The 23,118-nt window shown below is 47.0% G+C and overlaps 1 protein-coding gene across 11 annotated transcripts in view; it reads right to left on the reverse strand.

Moving 5' to 3' along the window:
* The window catches only part of Sec31b (SEC31 homolog B, COPII coat complex component), a 31,820-nt gene continuing 8,702 nt past the window's right edge, over window positions 1-23,118 (reverse strand). For 7 of the 11 annotated variants that reach the window (XM_038325670.2, XM_038325634.2, XM_038325688.2 and 4 more), the window contains 24 exons: window positions 19,523-19,718; window positions 19,242-19,337; window positions 17,605-17,748; window positions 17,111-17,253; window positions 15,969-16,068; window positions 15,702-15,863; window positions 15,050-15,184; window positions 11,958-12,188; window positions 9,941-10,015; window positions 9,602-9,703; window positions 9,220-9,319; window positions 8,767-8,930; window positions 8,517-8,672; window positions 8,155-8,281; window positions 7,304-7,449; window positions 6,471-6,644; window positions 5,833-5,994; window positions 4,144-4,318; window positions 3,116-3,430; window positions 2,826-2,884; window positions 2,474-2,599; window positions 2,127-2,243; window positions 1,429-1,500; window positions 1-1,229 (listed from right to left, as the gene is read on the reverse strand). In XM_038325670.2, the coding sequence (XP_038181598.1) occupies window positions 1,050-1,229; window positions 1,429-1,500; window positions 2,127-2,243; window positions 2,474-2,599; window positions 2,826-2,884; window positions 3,116-3,430; window positions 4,144-4,318; window positions 5,833-5,994; window positions 6,471-6,644; window positions 7,304-7,449; window positions 8,155-8,281; window positions 8,517-8,672; window positions 8,767-8,930; window positions 9,220-9,319; window positions 9,602-9,703; window positions 9,941-10,015; window positions 11,958-12,188; window positions 15,050-15,184; window positions 15,702-15,863; window positions 15,969-16,068; window positions 17,111-17,253; window positions 17,605-17,748; window positions 19,242-19,337; window positions 19,523-19,718 (3,457 nt within the window). In that variant the 3' untranslated portion in view covers window positions 1-1,049. Of the gene's footprint in view, window positions 1,230-1,428; window positions 1,501-2,126; window positions 2,244-2,473; window positions 2,600-2,825; window positions 2,885-3,115; window positions 3,431-4,143; window positions 4,319-5,832; window positions 5,995-6,470; window positions 6,645-7,303; window positions 7,450-8,154; window positions 8,282-8,516; window positions 8,696-8,766; window positions 8,931-9,219; window positions 9,320-9,601; window positions 9,704-9,940; window positions 10,016-11,957; window positions 12,189-15,049; window positions 15,185-15,701; window positions 15,864-15,968; window positions 16,069-17,110; window positions 17,254-17,604; window positions 17,749-19,241; window positions 19,338-19,522; window positions 19,719-23,118 lie in introns of those variants that run through there. The other 4 variants (XM_038325695.2, XM_038325680.2, XM_038325722.2 and 1 more) reach the window with 4 other exon arrangements.

Below are 23,118 nucleotides of genomic sequence, written 5' to 3' on the forward strand. Positions count from 1 at the left end.
TTTGGAAAGCAGATCAGTTTATTGTACTGTTTAAGAGGTCAGCATGAAAACGTGGCCAGAGAAAGCAGTTCGGAGACATAAGGCAGCGGAGGGGAAGCCGGGCTGTGATTTCAGAACTGGGCTTAAAAATCAGACTGGATAGTTTAAGGCCTAGGGTCAAGGGTCACTCTCTACAGCAGTGGTTCTCAACCTTCCTAATGCAGCCACCATTAATACAGCTCCTCAGTGTGATGCCTTAACCATAAAATTATTTTGCTGCTACTTCATAACTACTTTTGCTAGTTATGAATTGTAATATAAATATCTGTGTTTTCCCATGGTCTTAGGAATCCCTGTGAAAGAGTCACTCAGCTCCCAAAGGGGTCGTGGCCCACAGGTTGAGAGCTGCTGCTCCACAGGCTTCTCCTTCACAGTCTCAACCAAAGGCCCTGCACCTCTTCCACTTGCCACCTAACCCTGCCAGCTCTGAGGAATGCTAAGACATGGGAAGTTCCATTTTTTAAAGGGCCAGTTTCTTCTCTCGATTTTGCTCAACACCCACTCCCAATCCTCATGTCTATGACTTGTTGAAAAAGTGAACATTAACCAATTCTCTCCAGATCTCTGAGGCTGCAATAAATGTGAACCTTAAAATATAAAGACAGAGGCAGGGGGAAGTACAGTTAGAGAAAGAACAAAAAAAAAAAGAGCTATCAGATGAGTCATGGCAGAGACAGACTGAACTAATGACAGGTTACCCTCTCTGAAGCCATCCGAACAGAACATGCCTGTGTGAGACCCTCTGGTGCAGGCCCTGCAGGACTGCCATTAGGGCAAGTAACACCTGACTCCACTCTACCTCCCAGGCTGAAAGTCCCAGAGAAAGTCCCAGGTGGGCAGGCAAAGGGTAAGAAACAGGCACTCAGCTGGTTGAAGCCAAGCCCTCAGCCTCAAGTACCTGGCAGCAAGGGAAGAGGACTGGGAGCTAAACACAGCGGCTGAGAAACTCCCACTTGCCGCCAGGAGCTCAGGAAGAGCAGAAATGGCCTCCTGGTAGAGCGGCTGCTGGCTCAGCCCTGCAGCTTGTGTGCGATGGTGAGGACAGCCTTCAGGACAGGCATGAAGCTGGATACCTCGCTGAAGCTGCTGCAGCCCGCCACCTGAGCATGCACTGCCAGGCCCTGTTCAAAGTGGCCTGCATCCACACATCGGGCAACTTCATGGAGCCCGGCCAGGACGTGCGGGGAGAGCTGTGGAGGGATTGACCCTTAGAGTAGATGAGTCCAGCCCAGCCCCGACCCTGACAGCGTGGAAAGTATCAGAGGACTCGAGTCCTAGCCCCATGTTCAGGAAAATGGCTCTGAGACTCATGGAAGGGGCACTGGACCTCCTCTGACTGTGGGTGGTAGTGGAGAGGCCCCAGGCAGAGGCAGTCAGTCAGGTACTTACTGTCCCCTCACAGAGTTTCTCATATAGACATTCTAGACGTTGGGCTGCCTCCTCCAACTTCCTTTTTGTTTTCTGCAGGGAGAAAAAATGAACCCTGAGGCTCACACTGTACCACACTATAAACACCCATCCCTGACCCTCCCCTGAGGCTCACACTGTACCACACTATAATCACCCATCCCTGACCCTCCCCTGAGGCTCACACTGTACCACACTATAAACACCCATCCCTGACCCTACCCTGAGGCTCACACTGTACCGTGCTATAAACACCCATCCCTGACCCTACCCTGAGGCTCACACTGTACCGCACTATAAACACCCACCAGATACAACAGCTAGGACGGGTGGCACAGTGCCATTTCCTTTATTTCACAGACGAAGCAGAGGCCCAAAGATGGCAAGAGACTTACACAGCTGACACAGCTAGTGAGTGAATGGCAGTCTTCTCTGCCAACTCCACCCATTTGCTAATACGCCATGCTATTGTAAATCCCCATGCTCTTTGGCCCTGCTATTGAGAAGTGGGACTTCTCAATAGCTTAGCAGACTCCAAGCCCTCCCCTACTTTATTTGGACATCAAAGAAGTACAGATACAATCCATGTGCCGGGGACAGTAAGGAAACTGACCTCCCTCTGCGGCACTGGGAGCCTACTGAGCATGCTGTAGGAGGCGCTGTAGGAAGGTCAGACTCACCAGGTCCGTGGCAGACAGGGAACAGCGCTGAAGAAGAGCCTCAAAACTGTCCTTCAAGCACTGGTGTTCTGGGGGCAGCTCCTTCCTTTCTGTCTTCCCAGGAGGCAGCTGCTGAAGCTGTTAATGAGGAAACCGTGAGGAAGAACTGGAGGCAAGTTGTCCTCATGTCTTCCCTATGGCTTAGTCCCCTGTGACTTAAGACCATGCTTCCTATCAAGGCAGAGCTGAGAGCCACCTCTCGCCTTCTCTGCAGGAAGGATATCCTCAGGCTCAAAGGTTACTTCTACCTTAAACAAGGAATCCAGTTTCTAGGATCTCACTTTTCTTGCCCAAAGGAGGGGACTCACCTGCAGGCTGCCTTCTCTAGGGGCTCCTGGAGGAGACCAGCTTACACTAGAGGCCTGCCATGGCTGAGGGCCAAGGCTCCTGACTGGAGCTGTAATTGGTGCTGGAGGCACAACTGTCTCAGGCAACTAGCGAGATAAAGAGAAGCATATGAGGGAACCAGGAGACACTACATCTCTGATTTTGAACAAGAGACAACGTGGTGAGTAGGGAACCAGGAAATAGAAAGATGTGTGTGGGAGAAGAGGGAGCTGCTGAGAGAACAAACTCATAGAAGAGTAAAAACAGGAAGGGTGGCCCTGAAATCCTAACGAACTAGAAAGTGGGTCACTGGGTAGGGAAAGATGCGGTGACCTTTTTCCTCTGGAGGTTTTCCTGGGTAGCTGGAGCAACTTGCCAGGCATCCTGGGGTCCTAAAGAACAAAAATATGGGGGATCTTAGTGACATGGTTAAGGACCTTAGAAATGTTTATCTAAAAGCTGGAAAAGTTATTTCAGAGTTTGCCATACCTCCCTCTGTAAATCACTCACACTTGTAGCTGACAGGGGCCTTAGAGGAAGAAAGACTCCCAAAGCAGGGGTAGGAACGGGAGGAGAGGATGCAATGACCCTCCCCCCCCAGAAGAAGCTATGGGAAGACTGACCTGGACGAGGAGGCAAGATGCCAGTGCTCGGGAGGGTAGTGGAGCACGAAGCCCCTGGCCCTCCTGGAGGATAAGCCATGGAGAACCTGACAGGACAGGCTGAGGGTGGGGAGCTCAGCCAACTGGGACCTGGTGGTCCCACAGGAGGCAGAGGGAGCAGTCTAGCAGCCTCAGGCAGCAGGGGGATGCCCGACTGCACGGTGTCTGGGGATGCCATGAGCGGAAGGGGACAAGGAAGAGGCCATGCTCCAGAGAATCCAGCCGGGTTTGCAGCTTGAACACTGGGTCCTCCTGCTAGCTGCGGCTGGGATAAGGCTGAAGGAGAGTAGAAATGGATAGTTCATCATCAGACTTGATTTCGGGAGAGACTCACAGAATATCGTGCAGGAACAGGTCAGCACCACAAAATAAAAGAGCAGGTGTGATGGCACAGCTGTAGTGACCCCTGGGGGCTGAGGCAAGGGCCTTTGAGACCGGGAGTTTGAAACCAAGGAAGAATCCATCCCCAAAAGATTTTGTAAACCCACAACTGATAATAACAAGGAATGACTAGCACATGCAGAGAGAAATCTACAGTTTTCAAAGTGCTTTTAACTGTAGTCCTTATTTGACCCTCAAAATAATATTAGTGATTTAAGATGACTGATTAACTACTTTGATATATTGAGCAGAGAGAAAAACAGACACAGAGAGAGACACACACACGGAGAGAGACAATATGAGAGGGATTCAGTAAAAGAACTATTAGGAATTCAGACTTCAATCTCAAAGCAATTTCCTCAAATAAGAATTGTAAACAGTTATTAAAAAGACAAAACAAGCTGGGTATACTCCTATAATTCCAGCACTTGGGAGAAGCAGAAGGATTAGCTACACAGCAATTTTGAGGCTAGCCTGGGCTACATAAGACCCTGTTCCCAAACAAAACAATGTTCTCTCTAGGCATTGTCAGCATGGACTAAGGAGGCAGTATGTTTGTCTTTCCTGAAACCTCCTTAGTCTGCTAGAAGAGAGCTTCACTTACTCACCCGGCCTTATTCCAGGGCCAAAATGCAGAGGAACGGTTGTCTGGGGCCCAGGTACCCTGTAGTCACCTGTAGATGGTGACTGTGAACCCTGAGAAGGGCTGGGATGGGAGGGTGTGAAAGGCATCACTAATGATGGCTGAGCTGTGGCCCTTGGCCCTCCAGATGGGGCTGGGACCTATGAAGAGAGGAAAGGGGCAGGGAGCTGGTGCGGTATGGATGTTTCTTCCAGGTGCCCTCTCCGGAGCAACACCAGGGTCAAGCCTAAGTTCTTCCGGACAAAATGCCAGATTCTCAGTCATCCACTTCCCACCTGTTATTCCTCTATTTAACTCCATCCCAAGACTACAACCCATTGAAGTTTTAGCGGTTCCTCAAAAAGCTGTTGTTTCCTCTTTTTTTTTTTTTTTTTTTTTTTTGGTATGTTTGCACATCTGTCCCCTGTGCCTGAAACAGACTTAATGTGCCCACTCCCTTGTCTAAACAAATTAATCTTTAGTATCTAATCAAGGGCTGGTAAGATAGCTAGATAAACATGGTAGGGAAGGAAAGAACTGGTTCCCACAGTTTGTCCTCCTACTCCTACACATGCATATGGCATATATGCATCCCCACACGTGTACATGCATGTGTGTGCACACATACACACAGAGGAAATTTCTTTTTCTTCTATATAGTCCCATAACACTCTGCCATACTGAATCATGACTATTTCTTTCTTTTTTTAAAATTTATTCATTAAAAATTTCCACTTCCTCCCTTCCTCCCATTTCCCTCCCACTCCTCCCACTCCCTCTCCCCCTCCCTCTCCAGTCCTAAGAGCAGTCAGGGTTTCCTGCCCTGTGGGAAGTCCAAGGTCCTTCCCCCTCCATCCAAGTCTAGGAAGGTGAGCATCCAAACAGACTAGTCTCCCACAAGGCCAGTCCATGCAGTAGAATCAAAACTCAGTGCCATTGTCCTTGGCTTCTCAGTCAGCCCTCATTGTCAGTCACATTCAGAGAGTCCAGTTTGATCACATGCTTGTTCAGTCCCAGTCCAGCTGGCCTTGGTGAGCTCGAATCATAACTATTCTGAATCCTACTGCATTTTTTAATACATCTGTAGTGGTTTGAAAGAAAATGGTCCCCAAAGAGAATGGCATTATTAGGAGGTGTGGCTTTGTTGGAATAGGGTGGCCTTATTGGAGGAAGTATGTCACTGTGGGGGTGGTCTTTGAGGTCCCTTTTGCTCAAGCTACTCTCAGTGCAGTACACAGTTTACTTCCTGTTGCCTGTGGATTCAGATATAGAACTCTCAGCTCCTTCTCCAGTATCATTGTCTGCCTGTATGCTTCCATGTCCCAACACGATGATAATGGACTAAACCTCTGAAACTGTAAGCCACTTTAATTAAATGTTTTCCTTTATAAGAGTTTCTTTGGTCATGGTGTTTCTTCACAGCAATAGAAATCCTAACTAAGACAACCTCTATCTTTCCACTAGATGAACTACTTGAGGGCAAAGATTATAGTTTGTGTCTCTTATGTTCTAAGAACCTAGTGTTTGTTCAATGAACAGTTACTAGAAAAGTAATTGAAACCTAGGAATTTTCAGCTGGTTTTGTTCACTAAAATATTCCAAGTGTCTATAACCATGCCTGGTACATAAACACTTCTGAACAGATGAATAAATGAATTAACAAATAAGTTCTTACCTGGTGACGAGGTTGGGATCCCATTCTGGATGATAATGTCTCTTTTGGGTGGAGGGTAGTTCCTACAGCAACCCGGGGAAAAGGGAAAGTTGGAGCCTGTTGGCCCAGGACAGCAGAACCTTGGGCATGAAAAAGCCGATCTCTCAGCTGCTGAACTGCTGGCTAAAGTTGTGATAAGGAAGCGCAGTTAGGAAACTAAAACAAGCACACTTTTTCTTACACGCTTGGCCTCAGTCAACAAGCTTTGGATTACTCTCTCTATTCCTCAGTAACCTCAAGAGACGCAAGGTTCCCTAACCCCTGCCCCACACTTGCATGCCTCCCTCCTGGCTATTCTCTGGCTGGCAGTGCCCTACAGGGCACTTCTCTTCGAAGGTCCAGCTCAACTGTTTAACCATGGGACACCTTCTTCACTTCCCCAGAGAAACTGCCTCTTCCCTGAGGTGCCACAGAGCTTAGTGTAATCTTCTGTTATGACTCTGTAAGTCACTGACCTGATCTCTCCCGGAGACTGCGAGCTGCCTAAGGGACCTTATTTCTCCAGGAGCTGCGGTGTTAGCACAGTGTCTAAAGCATGCATGTGCTCAGTGTTAGATGAAGGAATAAGAAAATGTTGCCTTTATCATGGCCACTCTCACCTGGATGCAGTCACTGGGTAGGAAGCTCATGGCAATGGCCAGGCTACCCTGGGCTGCCAGGAGATTGGCATACTGGGTGAGCCTGTAGGTTGTGGCAGGACCTGGGCTCACTTTGTCAGAACCCTGCAGTAGCTCCAAGCTCCTGATAAGGACCATCACCTTCTCCATCAGGTCCTACAGGGACAAGGATGAAGGTGATCAAAACGTCTTCCAAGTACATCTTGCTCTGTCCAGGTGGCTCACCCAGGAAGATCATACCATGAAAAGGAGAGCACCTGGACATGCCATGGTGAAGGCAGCAGACAATCACATGTAAGAGACATGTAGGAAGGCCTCACTTCCTAGCCTGTTAAGACTGGGATTGATGGGCTGCATCCAGGCCTTGGATTCTTATGCCTCTTTGTCTCTTCTTGCCACTTTTGGTCCCTTTTTGCTAGTGTGTCATCAACCAGACTCTGCTATACTAATTGTTTCCTGTGAGTCTCTGGTCTCCTCACACGGCTATGATTTCACCTTCTCTGCTCGCCCACAGAGCACCTGGTACCATTCAGATCTATAGAATGTCTCACAGAAACTATTAATCAAATATTAAATTGACTTGTATGATGAACTCTTGGATGGGAAAGGCTTTTGAAGGCTCACGCCCAAGCTCAGCATCCCAAGGGAATACGGTGGTGAGTCCATCCTTGGAAAAAGCATCTGCCACGGAGGGCTCTGTTCTTCCTAACACTCAGCTCCAGATGGCTCTCTTCTCTTATCTGCACATCCTTACCACTAGGGATATGTCTCCCCGAAGAGCCTGGAGTGGCCAGAGCCCCGCAGAGAAGCAGTACCTGCAGAGCCAGTGGGCAGGAGGCTGGCTGGAATTTTGCCCAGCTCTCTACCAGACGCTCCACACCTCCTGAGCACACATAGCAGAGTCTGGCTTCAGAGGTGAGTGCCCTGCCTCCCTCCTGCTCCATTCGGGTTCCCAGCATGTCTGTGGAGAGATGCAGACTCAATTAACAGCACGGCTTCTCTGTGCTATTCTTTCTTCACTTGACTGGAAACAAGTGGACTACTGTGAGCTCTAATGCGAGAGTCTAGAATGGCTTTCAGATGACTCAGGGGGACAGAGGGCTCCGTGGTGAGGAGCACACACTGCTTCTACAGGGTGAGGCTTCAATTCCCAGAGCCCACACAGCAGCTCACAACTCCAGTTCCAGGGGATCTGTCTACTTCCATCTTCCATGGAGACCAGGCATACACATTCACTTATATACATGTAAGCAAAATATTCATACACATAAATAAAAGTAAAAACGAAATCTTTTCACGCCTTTAATCCCAGCACTCGGGAGGCAGAGGCAGGTGGATCTCTGTGAGTTCAAGACCATCCTGGTCTACAAGAGCTAGTTCCAGGATAGGCTTCAAAACTACAGAGAAACCCTGTCTCGAAAAACCAAAAAAAAAAAAACAACGAAATCTTTTAAAGAAAAGCTAACTCAGATTAACCTTGCTCTACAGAGAAAGGCAAAGGACTTGACACAGATGTGACGGCGGACTAGAGAACACCGCGACACTCCAGGAAATGAGAGGCTACCACCCCTGTCTCCTGACTGAACCCTGCCTCCAGGGTCCAGGCTGATGGGCCCTTGCCTCCTCCTTGCGTAAGTCTGTTGCCATGTGTGGGAATCACACCTACCACAGAGCTCAGGGAATTTCTCTGGGCCTGAGTATGTCAGTAGTAAGGCCAGTGCTTCTTTCCAGTTCTTCAGGCTGCAGGCACATACCAGCTCTCTCCAATTCTTCTTTATAACACAGGCCAGAAGCTGTACTGGGCAGAGAGAGAGACCCTCTGCCTTCCATCCAGCACAGTCAGTAGCTGTCACACGCAGGGATGTTCTAAGAAAGCCACTCATGCCAGAACCCTCAGCAGGGCTGGCAATGAAGTAGAGGCTGTTAGCGTAGGGAGGCAGACTCCAAACACCAGGCCCAAGGCATGGGCCTCCACTTGTCCAGGCCTAAGCAATCCCATCCCTTCCTCTCTTGCGTGATCGGCAGTACCGGAGAGATTTTGGTTCTCCTCTTGGCCAAGTAGTGTTCTTGTGTCCACTTCAGCAGCTCCGCACCCCCAGCCTGAGCCAGGATGATGGCATCAGCAAAGCGTTCTTCCTTCATACACAGCTCCACCGCAGGCCGAAGCTCCCCGAGCAGCAGGGCCTGGCTCAGGAGTCCGTCAGAGTCTGCACACAGAGCCCCCACCCCCATTAGCCGGCCCTCACACCCTCACAACTTGTCCCCCAGCCCGCATTACCTCCCCCTTCGGTTCCAACTTCTCAAAGAAGGCTGAGGATGTGTTTGGAGACCTGTCTTCAAACTCTATCTCTAATTCAGTCTGCCTGGCTCCATGAAACTCCCACGTTTCATTTCTGGGCAACAAAACAGTGTCCCAGGGTGTGCTGGTCCAACTGTAACTTTCTAAAAGAGGATTCAAAACAGAGAGGGCCTCGTGTGCGGGATCCCAGGCACGATGTGTGCTTGCTTATCATGGGGAAGGTGGCATCACTTTAACAAGGAAACTAGGGATGGAAAAAGACCACAGTAGAAGGCCATCATAGGCAGCACCCGTCTAGACTCTGACTAGAGAGTGTTCGAGTTGGTATAAGACCACCTACCAGTAGTTGAGGTTTTAGGTGGGAGGCAGGAGACAATAAGGGACTCTTAAAACCAAAAACCCTGGGCCCACATGCTTTCCAGACCAGGGTACCTTCTGTTGTGGGGATCTCCCATGGAGTCATGTTCTGAGGAACCAGCTCATCAAAGAAGGCTGAGGATGCAGAGGCTTCCTCGGCGGTGTGTTTGGAGGCCTGCACACAGGAGGACAGATGTGACTGTAGGGACCGAAACCAGAAAACAGCGCATGTTCTCACCAAAGCGCTACTATCTGAGCCCTAGCCGATAAAACTAAAGAACAGACAAGGAGGTTTGGGAAGTACCCAGTGACTCTATGTGCTCGTCTGACTCCAAGACAGCAAAGACTTCTCCAGAAGCTTACCGAGAACAAGTGAGAGGGCCAGCAAGGATCACGTTCCCTAAAAGGCAGGTCTGTTCTGCCACCTCAAGTCAGGTGGCCTGGCCTCCTACCATACCTTGTGGCAAAAGGTGTGTGGTCTGTCGCTTTTGAGGTCAACTGCCTCAAGCTGAGAAGGGCTTCCCCCCAACTTCAAGTCTTTCTTCAAGCACGCGTCCACCTGCGAGGAGAGCCTTGTGAATGCCACCCTTTCAGGGCAGGCTCCCACAAGTCTCTGCCCCTCTCCCGTGCCCCACCCACTACACTCTCCAAGATTCTTCACAAACTTTTCTGGAGAAAAGGCTATTTCAAGGAAGTAAAATACACATCTGTGGTGAATTATGGTCAGGTGACCCAGGGCAGTCCGCCAGCAGGGTTATTTGCTCTCTATGCCATGTTTCAGACGAGAAAGGCTTACCTTCTTCTGAAGCTCATCTTTGCTGAACCCTAATAGCCTGAGGAACTGCAGCCTAGAGTCATGCTCTGAGGTCACCTAAGGACCGAAAAATGCAGAAACATTTTCATTATACCACAATGGACAGCTATACGAGTGTACCCTCAAATACGTGCCACCAAACGTACCCTCACAACAGTGATGTCCCCTTACCTTTCTTCCTCACATCTGGTTTTTGCTGGGTTGTGGACAGAATTATCACATCACTTTGCCACGTCTACATGAGAATTGTACCTTCAGTTGACTCTCTAACCCAGCTACCCTGGTAACCTGATAGCTGTCTGGAGGCACTACTGCTTGTGATTGGTTATTGCGTCTGGCCTGGAACTCTGCAACCCATAAACAGCTGACAAGGACACCATGTCAGGTTTGTTTGCCTTCATGAACTCTGGTTACTGGACATATCCCTCTGGGGACTCTGAAACTGAACCTTGGCCTTCCTGCCTGAGCAGTTCTAAGTGAGGGCACCTTAGACATCTGTTTGTGTCCAGCTGGGGCATCTTGCAGCTTTGAATTGCTGCATGAACTACTGAAAAGACTGTAGAGGGTGCCACTTGCACTGCCTTGTGATAAGCTGTGCTCTGGTCTCCAAACCCTCCGAGGAGACTGATAGATACCACGTGTATCTATAGTGGTCTTGGGAATCTAAACACAGAGTTGAGAAGACACTGGCAGATGCACACATAGGTACAATGCATAAAGTCAGCATCCCACTCAGAATCCCAGACACCAAGGGCCAAGAAGCTGACCTCCATTCTTGGTTTCTTCCACAATGAATAATAGATTCTGAATATAATCTGACAATCTCTTGACTTCCCCCTCCTTCCATGCTATAGTGATATTTTATTTATGTTTTATAAATAAAGTTTGCCTGAAGACCAGTAGGTAAAACTGAGCCACTAGAGGCCAGGCGGTGGTGTCACACACCTTTAATCCTAGGATTTGAGAGACACAGGCAGATGGAACTCTGTGAGTTCAAAGCCACCCTGGGCTACACAAGATCAATGCAGAAACAGATCCAGGTGGTGGTAGCTCACACCTTTAATCCCAGTACTAGGAAGTCACACGCCTTTAATCTCAGCACTAGAGAGGAATATAAACCAGGATGAGACAGAAACTCGCTCTCTCTCAATCTGAGGATTACTTAGAGGTAAGCGCTCTCTACTGGCTTGGTTGCTTTGCTTTTCTGATCTTCATATTGAAGCCAGTATCTGTCTCTGGGTTTTATTTATTCTTGCTACACCATGCTTTTCTTCGGAAATGGCCCTCCATACCCAGCTTCAGAAACCATCATGATGGACAGTTTGGATATCTTAGTTTACATTTATTCACTTATTTTGTGTGGGTATGTATATAGGCACATGTGTGAGTGTATGCACATGTGCTTTTGTATATGTTCATGTGTGTGTGTGTGTGTGTGTGTGTGTGTGAGAGAGAGAGAGAGAGAGAGAGAGAGAGAGAGAGAGAGAGAGAAAGTTGTAGTACCAAGCCTCATGTACTAGGCCAGCACTTTGCCACAGCTAGTTCTTGCATCTGCTGACAAGCACAAACTCCTCCATGTTATAACTTGACACAGCAAAGACTAGAACTACATCCCTGGTGCTAAAGTAGAGTGGACCAACAGAGACCTGCCCTGGGTTACATCAAACAAACCCCAAAAACTCCTTATGTTCATGTATCCCTCCAATGAATCTTCCCTTTGGCATGATACTGTGAAAGCATTTGCCTTGGGTGGTAAAATATCCAGGACACCAACAATAGCGGTAACCCCTGCCCTCTGCCATCTTTTTAAGTGGCCTTTGAGTCTCTAGAAAGGGTAAAGGATAAAGACCCTGTGTCCAGAAAACATAAAAAGACATCAAGTCAGGGGATGGGCTTCTTGAACGTATCAGTCTTGAACGGGGCGCTTGCTACATCTCTTGGAGTGACAAGGCTAGAGTTCTGGGACTTTGGGGAGAGCAGGCAGCCTTCAGCCTCCCACCTTCAGGAACTGCCAGAGCATCTTCTCACAGGGCGGGGAAGCTTGCTGGATCTTGCTCTGGCAGTAACTAAGGAGATTCCCGGATCCCAAGGCCTCCTGCAGCACAGCCGACCGCGTCAGGAGTTCTGGTTCTGTGATGACTTGACTGATGTAGACAGGGCGGGGACAAGGCTGTGGCATCTGCTGGACAGGGATGCTGGGAAGGCCAAAGGTAATCAGTTTTCCCCCAAACTGGTGAGGAAATATAAAAAAGGAAAAGGTTACAATTTCAAGCCAATAGCTAACACCCAGTTAAGATTTCAGAGAAGGCTAGCTGTTGGGCAAGCCTTGGATTCTGAGAGAGAAGGCTAGTTGTTGGGCAAGCCTTGGATTCTGAGAGAGAAGGCTAGCTGTTGGGCAAGCCTTGGATAGTGTAGTGGTTTGAATGAGAATAGCCCCCATAAGCTCAGATATTTGAATGCTTGTACATCAGGGAGTGGGAAGGATTGGAAGGAGTGGCCTTGTTGGGGTACGTGTAACCTTGTTGGAGGAAGTGTGTCACTGAGGGTGGGTTTTGAGGTTTCAAGGGCCCAAGCCAGGTCCAGTGGCTTTCTCTCTTCCTGCTGCCTACAGATCCAGGTGTAGATCTCTCAGCTGCTATGTCTGCCTGCATCCTGCCATGCTCCTCTTCCTGCCGTGCTCCTCATCCTGCCATGCTCCTCTTCCTGCTGTGCTCCTCATCCTGCCATGCTCCTCTTCCTGCCGTGCTCCTCATCCTGTCATGCTCCTCCACCTTGATAATAATGGACTAACCCTCTGAAACTGTAAGCAAACTAAAATGCTTTTTTTTTAAAAAAAAAAAAATAAGAGTTGGCTTGATCATGGGTTTGTTCACAGCAACAAAACAGCGACCAAGACAGATGGAAAACTGAACAGAAAATTGCTAGTATGGAACAGGACCAGGAATTGAGTGCCAAATGGGTCCTCATTATAATAGCAATTATTATAATAGCAATCTTACTATCACAAGCTTAAAATGTCCCACATGGTACTCTCTCCCACTTCCCATGACCATTTCTCAGGCACCTAGCACAAACAAGGCGGTACTATCACAGGCTATATATACCTCTATATACCACCACCGCCAAGCTTATTGTTCAGTGTCTCTGATGCAGACACTCTCTTCCCCATGCCCTTTGCTAGCACATCTACATTACCAGAAGTGCTTGCTAGCCTTTGTCTTTTTCCGTTCTTCCAACCCAAGGCTGAGAGCCTGTCCTATTGCTCATACAACCCTGTTGCTACCCCCAGGCTGTGCTGGACAGACCACAGGAGAACACTTGCATTCCTCTGGCATGCACAAAACCCCAAAAAGTTAGGGACAAACATGTCTACCCCAGCATCTTTCTTCTTGGTCATTTATGTGACTGCTCCACATTCCCGAAATGACTGGTTCATCCCTGCTTCTGTGCCTTTACCTACACCACCACTCCACTTGAGGTATCCAGCCAGTCAAATCTGACACTTTATCAAGCAGATGGCACAAAATCAAAGGTTTAGCAATACTTTCTCTGACCATTCTCAATCTCGGCCACATAGTACAGCTTCTGGAAAGTTGTCCAGCCCCCAGACCACATCCCAGACAATGACACCATTATTTCCCTTCCTACATCCCACTCACTTAGTGACTTTTCTAGTCATAATTATATCACTTACAGAACAAACTTTAGAGCACAACAGTGCTCAACAAAGCCATTTAAATGATTATAATTGGCACAGTATTTGACAGTGTTACAGCATGCTGGGCAGACACTACTACTTCTGTCTTACAAATAAAATCCTGAGGTCCTGAGGGATTAAATGACTTCTTCAGAGTCATCTGAGTAATTGGCCTCAGAGCTATGACAAGAGCTCTTCACCTTACTGTCCCTGCCCTTTTTGTTGTTGGTGGTGGTGTGAGGCATTTAAACCCAGGGCTGTGGGCATGCTAAGCAAGCACTCTCCCAAAGAGTTAGAACCCCATGCCCACTCTTCTCTTTTATAAAGACATTCCTAAGTCACACCTTTGTACTAAAACTGCTGACTCTAAACATGAACGTCTCCTCCTATACATCTTCTTTCAAATCAAATCTACTATCTAAAGTAGTGTGTTGGGTGCTTCAGGGCCCCCTTGCTACTCAAACTGCTAGTCCTCAAACTATAAGCAAACATACCATCTGGGAACTTTCTGGAAAACTGGAAATATTGAGCCCTATATCAGATCCACTGAACCAGAACGTGAGTTTTAGTAAGATCCTCAAGTGACCTTTATTCACACTAGAGGGCTCTCCTCTGGGGATATGAACATCAACAAGGCACTTCCTAGCCTTGCAGGATCTATTACTTAGCAGGGTCTCTATATATATATATATATATATATATATATATATATATATATATGTTTTATATTATATTATACAGAATATAGAATTACAGGAATACAAATCTCTATAAAATGGAGGCTGTTAACTAAGAATAAGAACAAGTATCATGGAGGATGTGGTATTTAAGTGGGAGGTCCTCAAAGTCCACTATGGCATTCAGTGGGCACAGGAGAGAAAATGAAGCATAAGATACATGAGAGATGAGGAGTTGTTCAGGGCAGAAACGAGTCATATGAAACTGAAACACAAGGAACTCTGGGAGTGAGACAGAAAAAGAAACTGGGAAGGTCAATGGAGCCCCATGGTTGTATAGCCTTAAGCCTATAAGGCGGGGGGGGGGGGAGGCTCAAAACTTTTAAGTACAGGAATGACAGGATAAAATCTACCTTTTTTTCCCCTTTCCTTCCTTGCATTCCTTGCCACAAGTCCAGATATTTAAGAGTTATGGAAATCTCAAATAGAATCTCGAGCTGAAATAAGCAGAGTGTCTAAAGCAGCAGATTTTCTTTTTAGATAGGACTGGCAGGCCAATCAGATTGCAGAATGGTGACATTCAAGGGAGAAGCTAGATTAACCCTCTGCTTGAGAGGTGGAGCGAGACAGACTCCGAGAACAAACCTCCTGAAGTTAGCTCCTTGATGAGCACCGGAGAGGCGCTGCGCACACACAGCACACACGAGCAACACTTACAGCAAATGAAACGCCGGCTGGCCTCCTCATCCACTTGGGAGGCTTCTTCAAGGGAGGTATTAACGAGGCTTGGGCCACTGACTCAGGCACCTGCAGCACTGGGAGAGGCTGGCCTTTGCTAAAAGAAGAGGAAATCTAGAGGGAAAGGACACCTGTGTCACCAACACTGGGAGGCATCTTCGTGAGTTGCTCTACCTCCAACCTCAGTTTGGGATGGAACCCTGTGGTGCCCAGTTTGCTCCAGAAATGAAGACTGCCATAGTCTAGGAGACGGGGATTAGAGTGGAAGCGAAAGGGGGACTCAGATGTGTGAGCCTCTTGGAAAGCTATATTTAAAGTCAACACTGGACTGTGACATAAAGCAGGTGTACAGCACAGAAGGAGTTATACCAGCCCATACTATGAGATAACAGATCCAAAATAGCAGTTCAGAATGAATAACAAGCATTAAGCCAATGACTTTCTTTATATCGTGGCAAAAACTGACTTCCTCTCAGGAAGTTGAATATTAATGCAAGCTATAGCCCTCTAAAACCCACAGTCTGGTCTCCCTCTCTTCAATAGCTCCCATTTCTTCCCAAGCTACGTGTCCTGTTTTCCCTAAAACACAGACAGCGCCTCCCTCCAGCACTCTCTACCAAGCCCTTCAAACCTTGTCGGCCTGCCTCATGTGCTGGACCTCCCAGCTCCTACCCATCACAGAGTACAAACTGATCCAGCCATCGAAGGAGACAGCAGAGAACACAGGAGGGTTCTGAGGGCACCACTGAACATCAAAGCACCAGCTGCTCTGTGTGGGTAGCTTGTACACCACCTGCCGTGAGAGCATAGCCATTAGCGGCAGTCCAGGAAACGCATAGCTGGGGTCCCTCTACTGCCACATTTCCATCACAGCATGTCCATAGAAGGACCAGCCTACCTCACTGCTTGCCAGATTCCAACAAAAGATCTGGTTGTCTTTGGCACTGCTAAGCAGCAGTTCAGCATCAGCCTGACTCCATGACATCGACAAGATCCCCCTAAAAATGAAAACCAGCTGAGTAGGTGCCTTATACATCTTAGATAATGCTCAGATCTCCAAAATAGATGATCTATTAATTTCTAAAAGATGAAAACAGGGACTGGAGAGATGGCTCAGAGGTTAAGAGCATTGCCTGCTCTTCCAAAGGTCCTGAGTTCAATTCCCAACAACCACATGGTGGTTGCTCAACCATCTGTAATGGGGTCTGGTGCCCTCTTCTGGCCTGTAGGCATACACGCAGACAGAATATTGTATATATAATAAATAAATAAATATTTAAACAAAAAAGATGAAAACAGCACTGTGAAAAGTGAGTATCTGCCAGATGTAGGCATGAGGACTTGAGATTAATCCCTAGCGCCCATGTAACCAAGCTTGACAAGGTAATACATATAATCCCAGCACTGGGCAGTCAGAATCACAAGGATCCCTGGGGGACACTGACCATATGACATTTCCCAGTTGGAGAGCCTAAACTCAGTGAGAGACCCTGTCTCAAAAAAACAAGTAGACATCTACTAAGGAACACCTGAGGTTGACCTCATGCATGCATGTACAACCGCAAGCTCCAAAGGAACTCCTCTTAGAGATAAAGCTAGTATTGGCTGTGCTCTTTGCAAAGGCTTTGAAGACATGGAAGACATTAGTAGCTAGGATGAGGCCCAAATGTGTGCATGGGTTGGAGATGTACCTGATGTGGGATTCCCCTCTGCATGCTGTGAAGACCAGTGAAACTGTCTTGGGCCTGCACAGGGAATAGAGCTAGGCGGGGAAAACTAAACTGAATGCTGGGAGAAAGGAGGGCCGAGTGAGAGAGAAACCATGTAGCCCCTGCTGGAGCCAGACAGAACTTTAGCTGGTAAGCCATTGCCACATGGCAATATACAGATTACTATAAATGGGTTAAATTAAGATGTAAGAGTTAGCCAATAAGAAGTTAGAGCTATCGGGCCAAACAGTGTTTTAAATAATACAGTTTCTGTGTGGTTATTTTGGTTCTGGGTGGCCAGGACAAACAAGTGGCCCCCTCCTACATCTACCTGCTGTGGCTTTCCAGCACCGTCAGGGGTGAGGAAGCAAAGCGCAGGTCCCACAGCTGGATCACCGGAAGCCGGTCATCTTCTGAACACAGCACTAACTGGGTGGCTATGTCTGGGTGCCAAGCCAGGCCTGAGCAGTTCATCTGTGGACAAAGTAGACCTTGATGTCTGATATAACCTAACCTCTCAGACTATGAACCCGTTCTGCCCAGCAGCAATGAGACTACTCCAAGGGTGCCTTTGGTCTCTTCTATCTGGCTGGGAACAACCCAGCCATCAGAGTATAAGTAACAACATGATCAAGCAAGGCATGCTATGAGACTCCAGGTCATCTGGTTAGCTTCCCAAGCAGTCACTCTAATAGGAACTCTGCTTTGGGGCTGAATCCACACTCCCAACACTTGAAAACGGACCCCTGGCCTGGGCAAGAGCAGCTCCAACTGCCTGGCACAGAGAGGAGCCAGGGTCCAGGCCTGTGTTCTGACTACACTCACCCTGCTGCTGTGGTCACTGACTTTGATGATGGGCTCATTCTTCCTGAGATCCCACACAACTGCCTTGCCACTGGGGTGAGCAGAAGACAAAATGTGCTGGACTTGGCGGTTCCATGACAATGCTTTGATGTCTTCTGGGGGGTTCTGAGACAAGATAGTGAAAATGACAACCTGTCATAACGCGATTAAGAGACACCTACCATTCTCTTCCTTTCAATGGCACACACAAAGCCCAAGGGAGACAAGAGGCTCCCCCACTAAGACAGCCTCAGGAGCTGAGGGTGCGTTTTCCCAGAAAGATGCTTTAAGATATTGGTACAGTACTCTTTTTCCATTCTGTAGGGTGCCGTTTTGTTCTACTGATAGCATCCTTTGCTTTACAGAAACTTTTCAATTTTATGAGGTCCCATTTATACTTGGCCCTTTTAAAAAAAAAGATTTATTTATTTATTTATTTATTTATTTATTATGTATATAGCATTCCTTCCATGTATGCCTGCGAGCCAGCAGGGAGCACCAGACCTCATTATAGATGGCTGTGAGCCACCAAGTGGTTGCTGGAAATTGAACTCAAGAACTCTGGAAGAGCAGTCAGTGCTCTTAACCACTAAGCCATCTCTCCAGCCCTGAGGTCCCATTTATTAATTTTTGACCTTAGTGCCTGTGCTATTGGTGGTCTGTTCAGGAAGTTGTCTTCTGTGCTAATGTGTTCAAGATTACTTCCCACTTTTTCTTCTATCAGGTTCAGTGTATCTGGATTTATGTTGAGGTCTTTGATCTACTTGGACTTGAGTTTTGTGCAGGGTGATAGATTTGGATTATTTGCATTCTTCTACATGCTGGATCATCTTGCCCAACCTTAATACATGCTCCACCTTAATACAATCTTAATATAAGTCTTACTACAACTTGATATGCCATGTTTTGTTGATACTAATGGGGGACTTGCTCTTTTCTAAACAGAAATGGAGGAGGAGTGGATTGAGGGTGTAGGAACAGAAGTGGGACGAGAGGGAGAGACTGAGAGGTGAGAAGGGAGAGGAACTGTGACTGGGATGTAAAATAAAAAATTATTTTTTAAAAAGATAATGCTGTAGAAGTGGGAGGGACCAGCCGGCACACCTGGGTTTATCTCTACTCCATGAGTTCTCTTAAAAGTATAGCATCAAGATTGAAAAATAACCCCCCTCTCTAGGACAGAGGAGAGGAGGAGAAAAACAAACACGAAGAGCCCCAGAAAAAGTGAAGCAGAGAAAAATATGCGTATCTCTCAGGCCACCAAGTGATAGCCAACTCACATTACTTCACAATAAAGCAAAGGCAAGAAATGCAAGAAGACAAGCCAGCTCCGGGCTGACAGAGAGGCCTGCCCAGAGCACACCTGCCCTTCACTCTCTTCCAGGAATTCTCTAAACAGCTAGTGACCACCATGAACCAACTTATAGGCATACCCTCTCTCCTGACTCTACGGTGGCTAGCAGAGTGTCTGTGCCTATCCGTGGAGTTTTATTGCCCTCCAGTGGTAAAGCCTGAAATCTCTGGTACTCTGCAGGCTCCAGAATTCAAAATTTTACCTGAGAAAACTGGCTGCACACACAAAGCCATCCACAGCCCAAGGCTGGTGGGAGCCTCCTCACCTGTGACTTGGATCCAGGGGTCATTGGAACAGTCAGGTTGTTCAAATCCCAAATGAAGATTTCAGAATCACTGGCTCCTGAAGCCAGGAGATTGCCCTGTATAATGATAAATATAAAAGATATTTCTAAAGACTCCCCTCCCATCTCAGAAAGAGAGAAGGAGGAGACCCACATTTGGGGAACACAGCCTCCCCCATAGCTCTAGCCTGGAGGCCATAAGAGAATGCGTCCATTCAGACAAGCCACACCATGCCTTGACCAGATCAACTAGAACACAGTACCTGGAAAGGATTAAAGTCCAGGGCCCTGATGGCCCCTGTGTGTTTCTGCCTCTGGGCAATCAAGGGCTCCTGTCCTGAAGAAAGGATGTGGGTCACATTGTACAGAGTAAGCAAGCCATTGTCTCCACCACCAGCAATAACCCCAGAACTTTCCTGAAGCCCATGGCCAAAGCTTCCCCAGATTAACTTGTGAAACCTGCAAAGGAAAATAATTTAGTTACATGAGAATATGCAGAGGACAGACATCTTTGCCTGCACCTGCTGTCCTGCTTCCCCAGCCCAAGCCTGTATCTGTTTGTTTTCCTTATTCTCCAAACCCAGAAGGGAAGGCTCCTCTGCCCGGACTTGCCCTTTCTTTAGAAAAAAATATTTTGTCTATGTTAAACTAGAATCCAGAAAGCCACTGCTTGGGTAATATGAAAGTATTTTGTTTATTTTGGTTTTGTGTTGTTGGTTTGGTTTTCTGAGACTGGTTTTCTCTGTGTAGCCCTAGCTGTCAAAGAACTTGCTCTGAAGATCAGTCTAGTCTCAGAAAATAGAGTATCCACCTTCCTCTGTCTCCTGAGTGTTGGGATTAAAGGTGTGCCATCATGTTGGGCATTTGTTTTTTGTTTTACTTATTTATTTTTTTGTTTGTTATGGTTTTGGTTTTTCTGTGTATCCCTGGCTGTTCTGAAACTCACAGGGCTCTACCTGCCTGTCTCCCGAGTGCTGGGATTATAGGCATGTGCCACCATGCCCAGCTTGTTTCTAAGGTAACAGGAACTATATAAACACCATGATAAGTACTTCATATAGAGTACATCACTTGCCCCTCACAGTGCAAACAGTAAAACAATACAACCTGACCAGGCTTGGTGTCTCCTGCCTGTGATCCCAGCATTTGGGAGTTAGAGGCAGGAGGATCAGAAATCCAAAACTATCCTCATCTATATAAGCAAGTTCAAGGCCAGCCTGGACTGAATGAAAGAAACCCTGTCTCAAAAACAAAAAAAGGTCAAGCTGGGCAGTGGTGGTGCACACCTTTAATCCCAGCATTCAGGAGGCAGAGGCAGGTGGATCTCTGTGAGTTTGAAGCCAGCCTTTACAGAGAAAGTTCCAGGACAGGTTCCAAAGCTACACAGAGAAACCCTGTCTCGAAAAATCAAAAGAAAAAGAAAAAAAAAGTCAGCCTCAATTACTGACTACGCGTCATGTAGCAGGTAGTCTTTCAAGTGTTTCACAAGTTCACTAATTTAACGTTTAGCAGGTGTGATGATATGTCATTTGTATTTTAATAAATAAAGTTTGCCTGAAGATCAGATAATAAAACAACCACATTGGTCAGCCTTACAGACCAGGCAGGGAAGGCACACACCTTTAATCCTGGCAGCCACACTAGTTAGCCACAGAGACCAGGTGGTGGTCGCCTTTAATCCCAGCACTAGAGAGGAATATAAAACAGGAGGGGGTCTCAGCTCAGTCTCGTTCTGAGGATCGTGGAGGCAGTATCACCATTTTGGTTTAAGGTAGAGGTAAGAGCCAGTGGCTGGCTGCTTTGCTTTTCTGATCTTCAGCTTGAACCCCAATATCTGTCTCTGGGTTTTTATTATTCATGCTACAAGCAGTTCTATGAGGGGGTTTTATTATACCCAATTTCAAGTTAAGGAAAGTAAGCTTGGAGACGTTATAAGCTTCTGTATGCAGAGCTAGTTCATCAGCTCATCTTCACAAAGCTAAGCGAGGCAAGGTTTAGAGTCCAGCCCATCTCACCCGAGAGCCCACCCTGTATGAACTAGAACCGGGCTCCCCAGAACAACTGGGGATGAGAAAACCTTAGGGTCTCCCATCACCCTGTCTTTCCCATGTGGCTGGCCCACTGGAATGAGCATGTAATTGCAATGGGCCAGCTTTGAGACACAGAGGCACAAATACTAAATACCCCAAGTAGGAAACATTTTTCTGGCTTTCTTAGGATGCTTATAAAATAAAAACAAAAACAAAAACAAAAACTAGTGCCGGAGTTTTGCATAAAAGAAAAAGTCAAACCTGGGTCTCCTACAAAAAGTTTGGGTCTTATACACAGACCCACAGGAAAACATTTGAAAACCAGAAGGTTTGAGTGTGTGTATATGTGGGGGGTTGTCTGTCTCTCACTTTCACTGTGGCTAAGCCACAAGAGAAGATTTCACATCAAATGTCACAATGGAACTGAGTGAGCAAGAACTGACAGAGCAAGAATTCTTTTCCAGGCCTTTGAGCAGAGCCAGCTTGGCAAGGGCATGAAGCTGAACACTGGTCCGGACTGGGCCCATATCTGAGGAACAGGAAGATGCCACCAGACAGCGAGCAGTTTCTAAAGCAGCACCAATCTTCATGGGGAAGAAGGATGAATTCATATGGACTCAGAGGGTGTCATGTCATCCAGGAACTAGAACTCTACGGGTAAACCATCAGGGTTGGCAGACACAGGTCACACAGGAACCAGAGATGAGAAGGTGGGCAGGAGTAAAAGGACCTGAACCTCAGGAAGAAATCACCGTATGACAGGAAAGAGGGAATGACTTGAGAGAGGCAGAACAGACTATGACAAAGTAGTTCTTTCTGCAGCTCGGGGAATGGGGACGCATGGCAGCTAATCACACAAGGAGACTGTTACACTTGGCCTCAAGGACTGTCACTAGTCTCTAAGTGGACAGGGAATTAGACAATCATGGGGCACGGGGAAATAGGGAGCACATATGATAAAATGTTAGCAGCTAATATATTTAAGTTAAAATTATGGATTGTTCGTTATAACTTCCATAATCTTCCTGCAAATTTGGAATTTTTAGAAGATAGCTGGGCTATGGTGGCATTTACGTTTGATTTCAACACCCAGGAGGCAGAGATAGGTGGATCTCTGTGAGTTCAAGGCCAACCTGGTTTACAGAATGAGTTCCAGGACAGCTACACAGTGAAACCCTGTCTCAAAAAAAACAAAAACAAAAAAAAAAAAGAAAAGAAAGCTAAAAGCTGGAGAGATGGCTTAGTGAATAAGAGCACATACTGCTCTTGCAGAGGACCCAAGTTCAGATCCAAGTTCGGATCCAAGCACCCAAGTAAGGTGGCTCAAAGCTGCCTGTAACTCCAAACTCGAACCTGGGGATCCTACACCTCTGGCCATCTTAGGCCCCACCAAGCACTCACATGTACACACCCACACATATACACAGATGTGCAACTAAAAATAAATCTTTTTTAAAAAGGAAATGCACTTAAGAGTAAAAAGGATAGAATTTTGAAATTAAGTTTTGAAATAAAAATAGAAGACAAGTTTGTATAGGGAAATCAACTATAATATAAGAATATGTGGAATTCTCTGATAAAGGTGTTCCTAGGATAATGATGAGCTATATCTAAAGAATCCGCTGTTCACTATTCCTACAAAAGGCCTGGAAACCAAGAGTCCAGATAAGAGACAGGCCAGCAGAACCTACATTTTAACAGATGCTCTAAAGTGATTCAAGACCAGAAATCTCTAAATTAGAGTGGGCAAGAAAATTTACTGCGCTGTAAGAAAAAGATTTACATACTTAGTCTAAATATACGTGTGCGTATATTATCAGTAGTACGCT

This window comes from Arvicola amphibius, chromosome 1 (assembly GCF_903992535.2).
Source record: "Arvicola amphibius chromosome 1, mArvAmp1.2, whole genome shotgun sequence".
NCBI lineage: Eukaryota > Metazoa > Chordata > Mammalia > Rodentia > Cricetidae > Arvicola > Arvicola amphibius.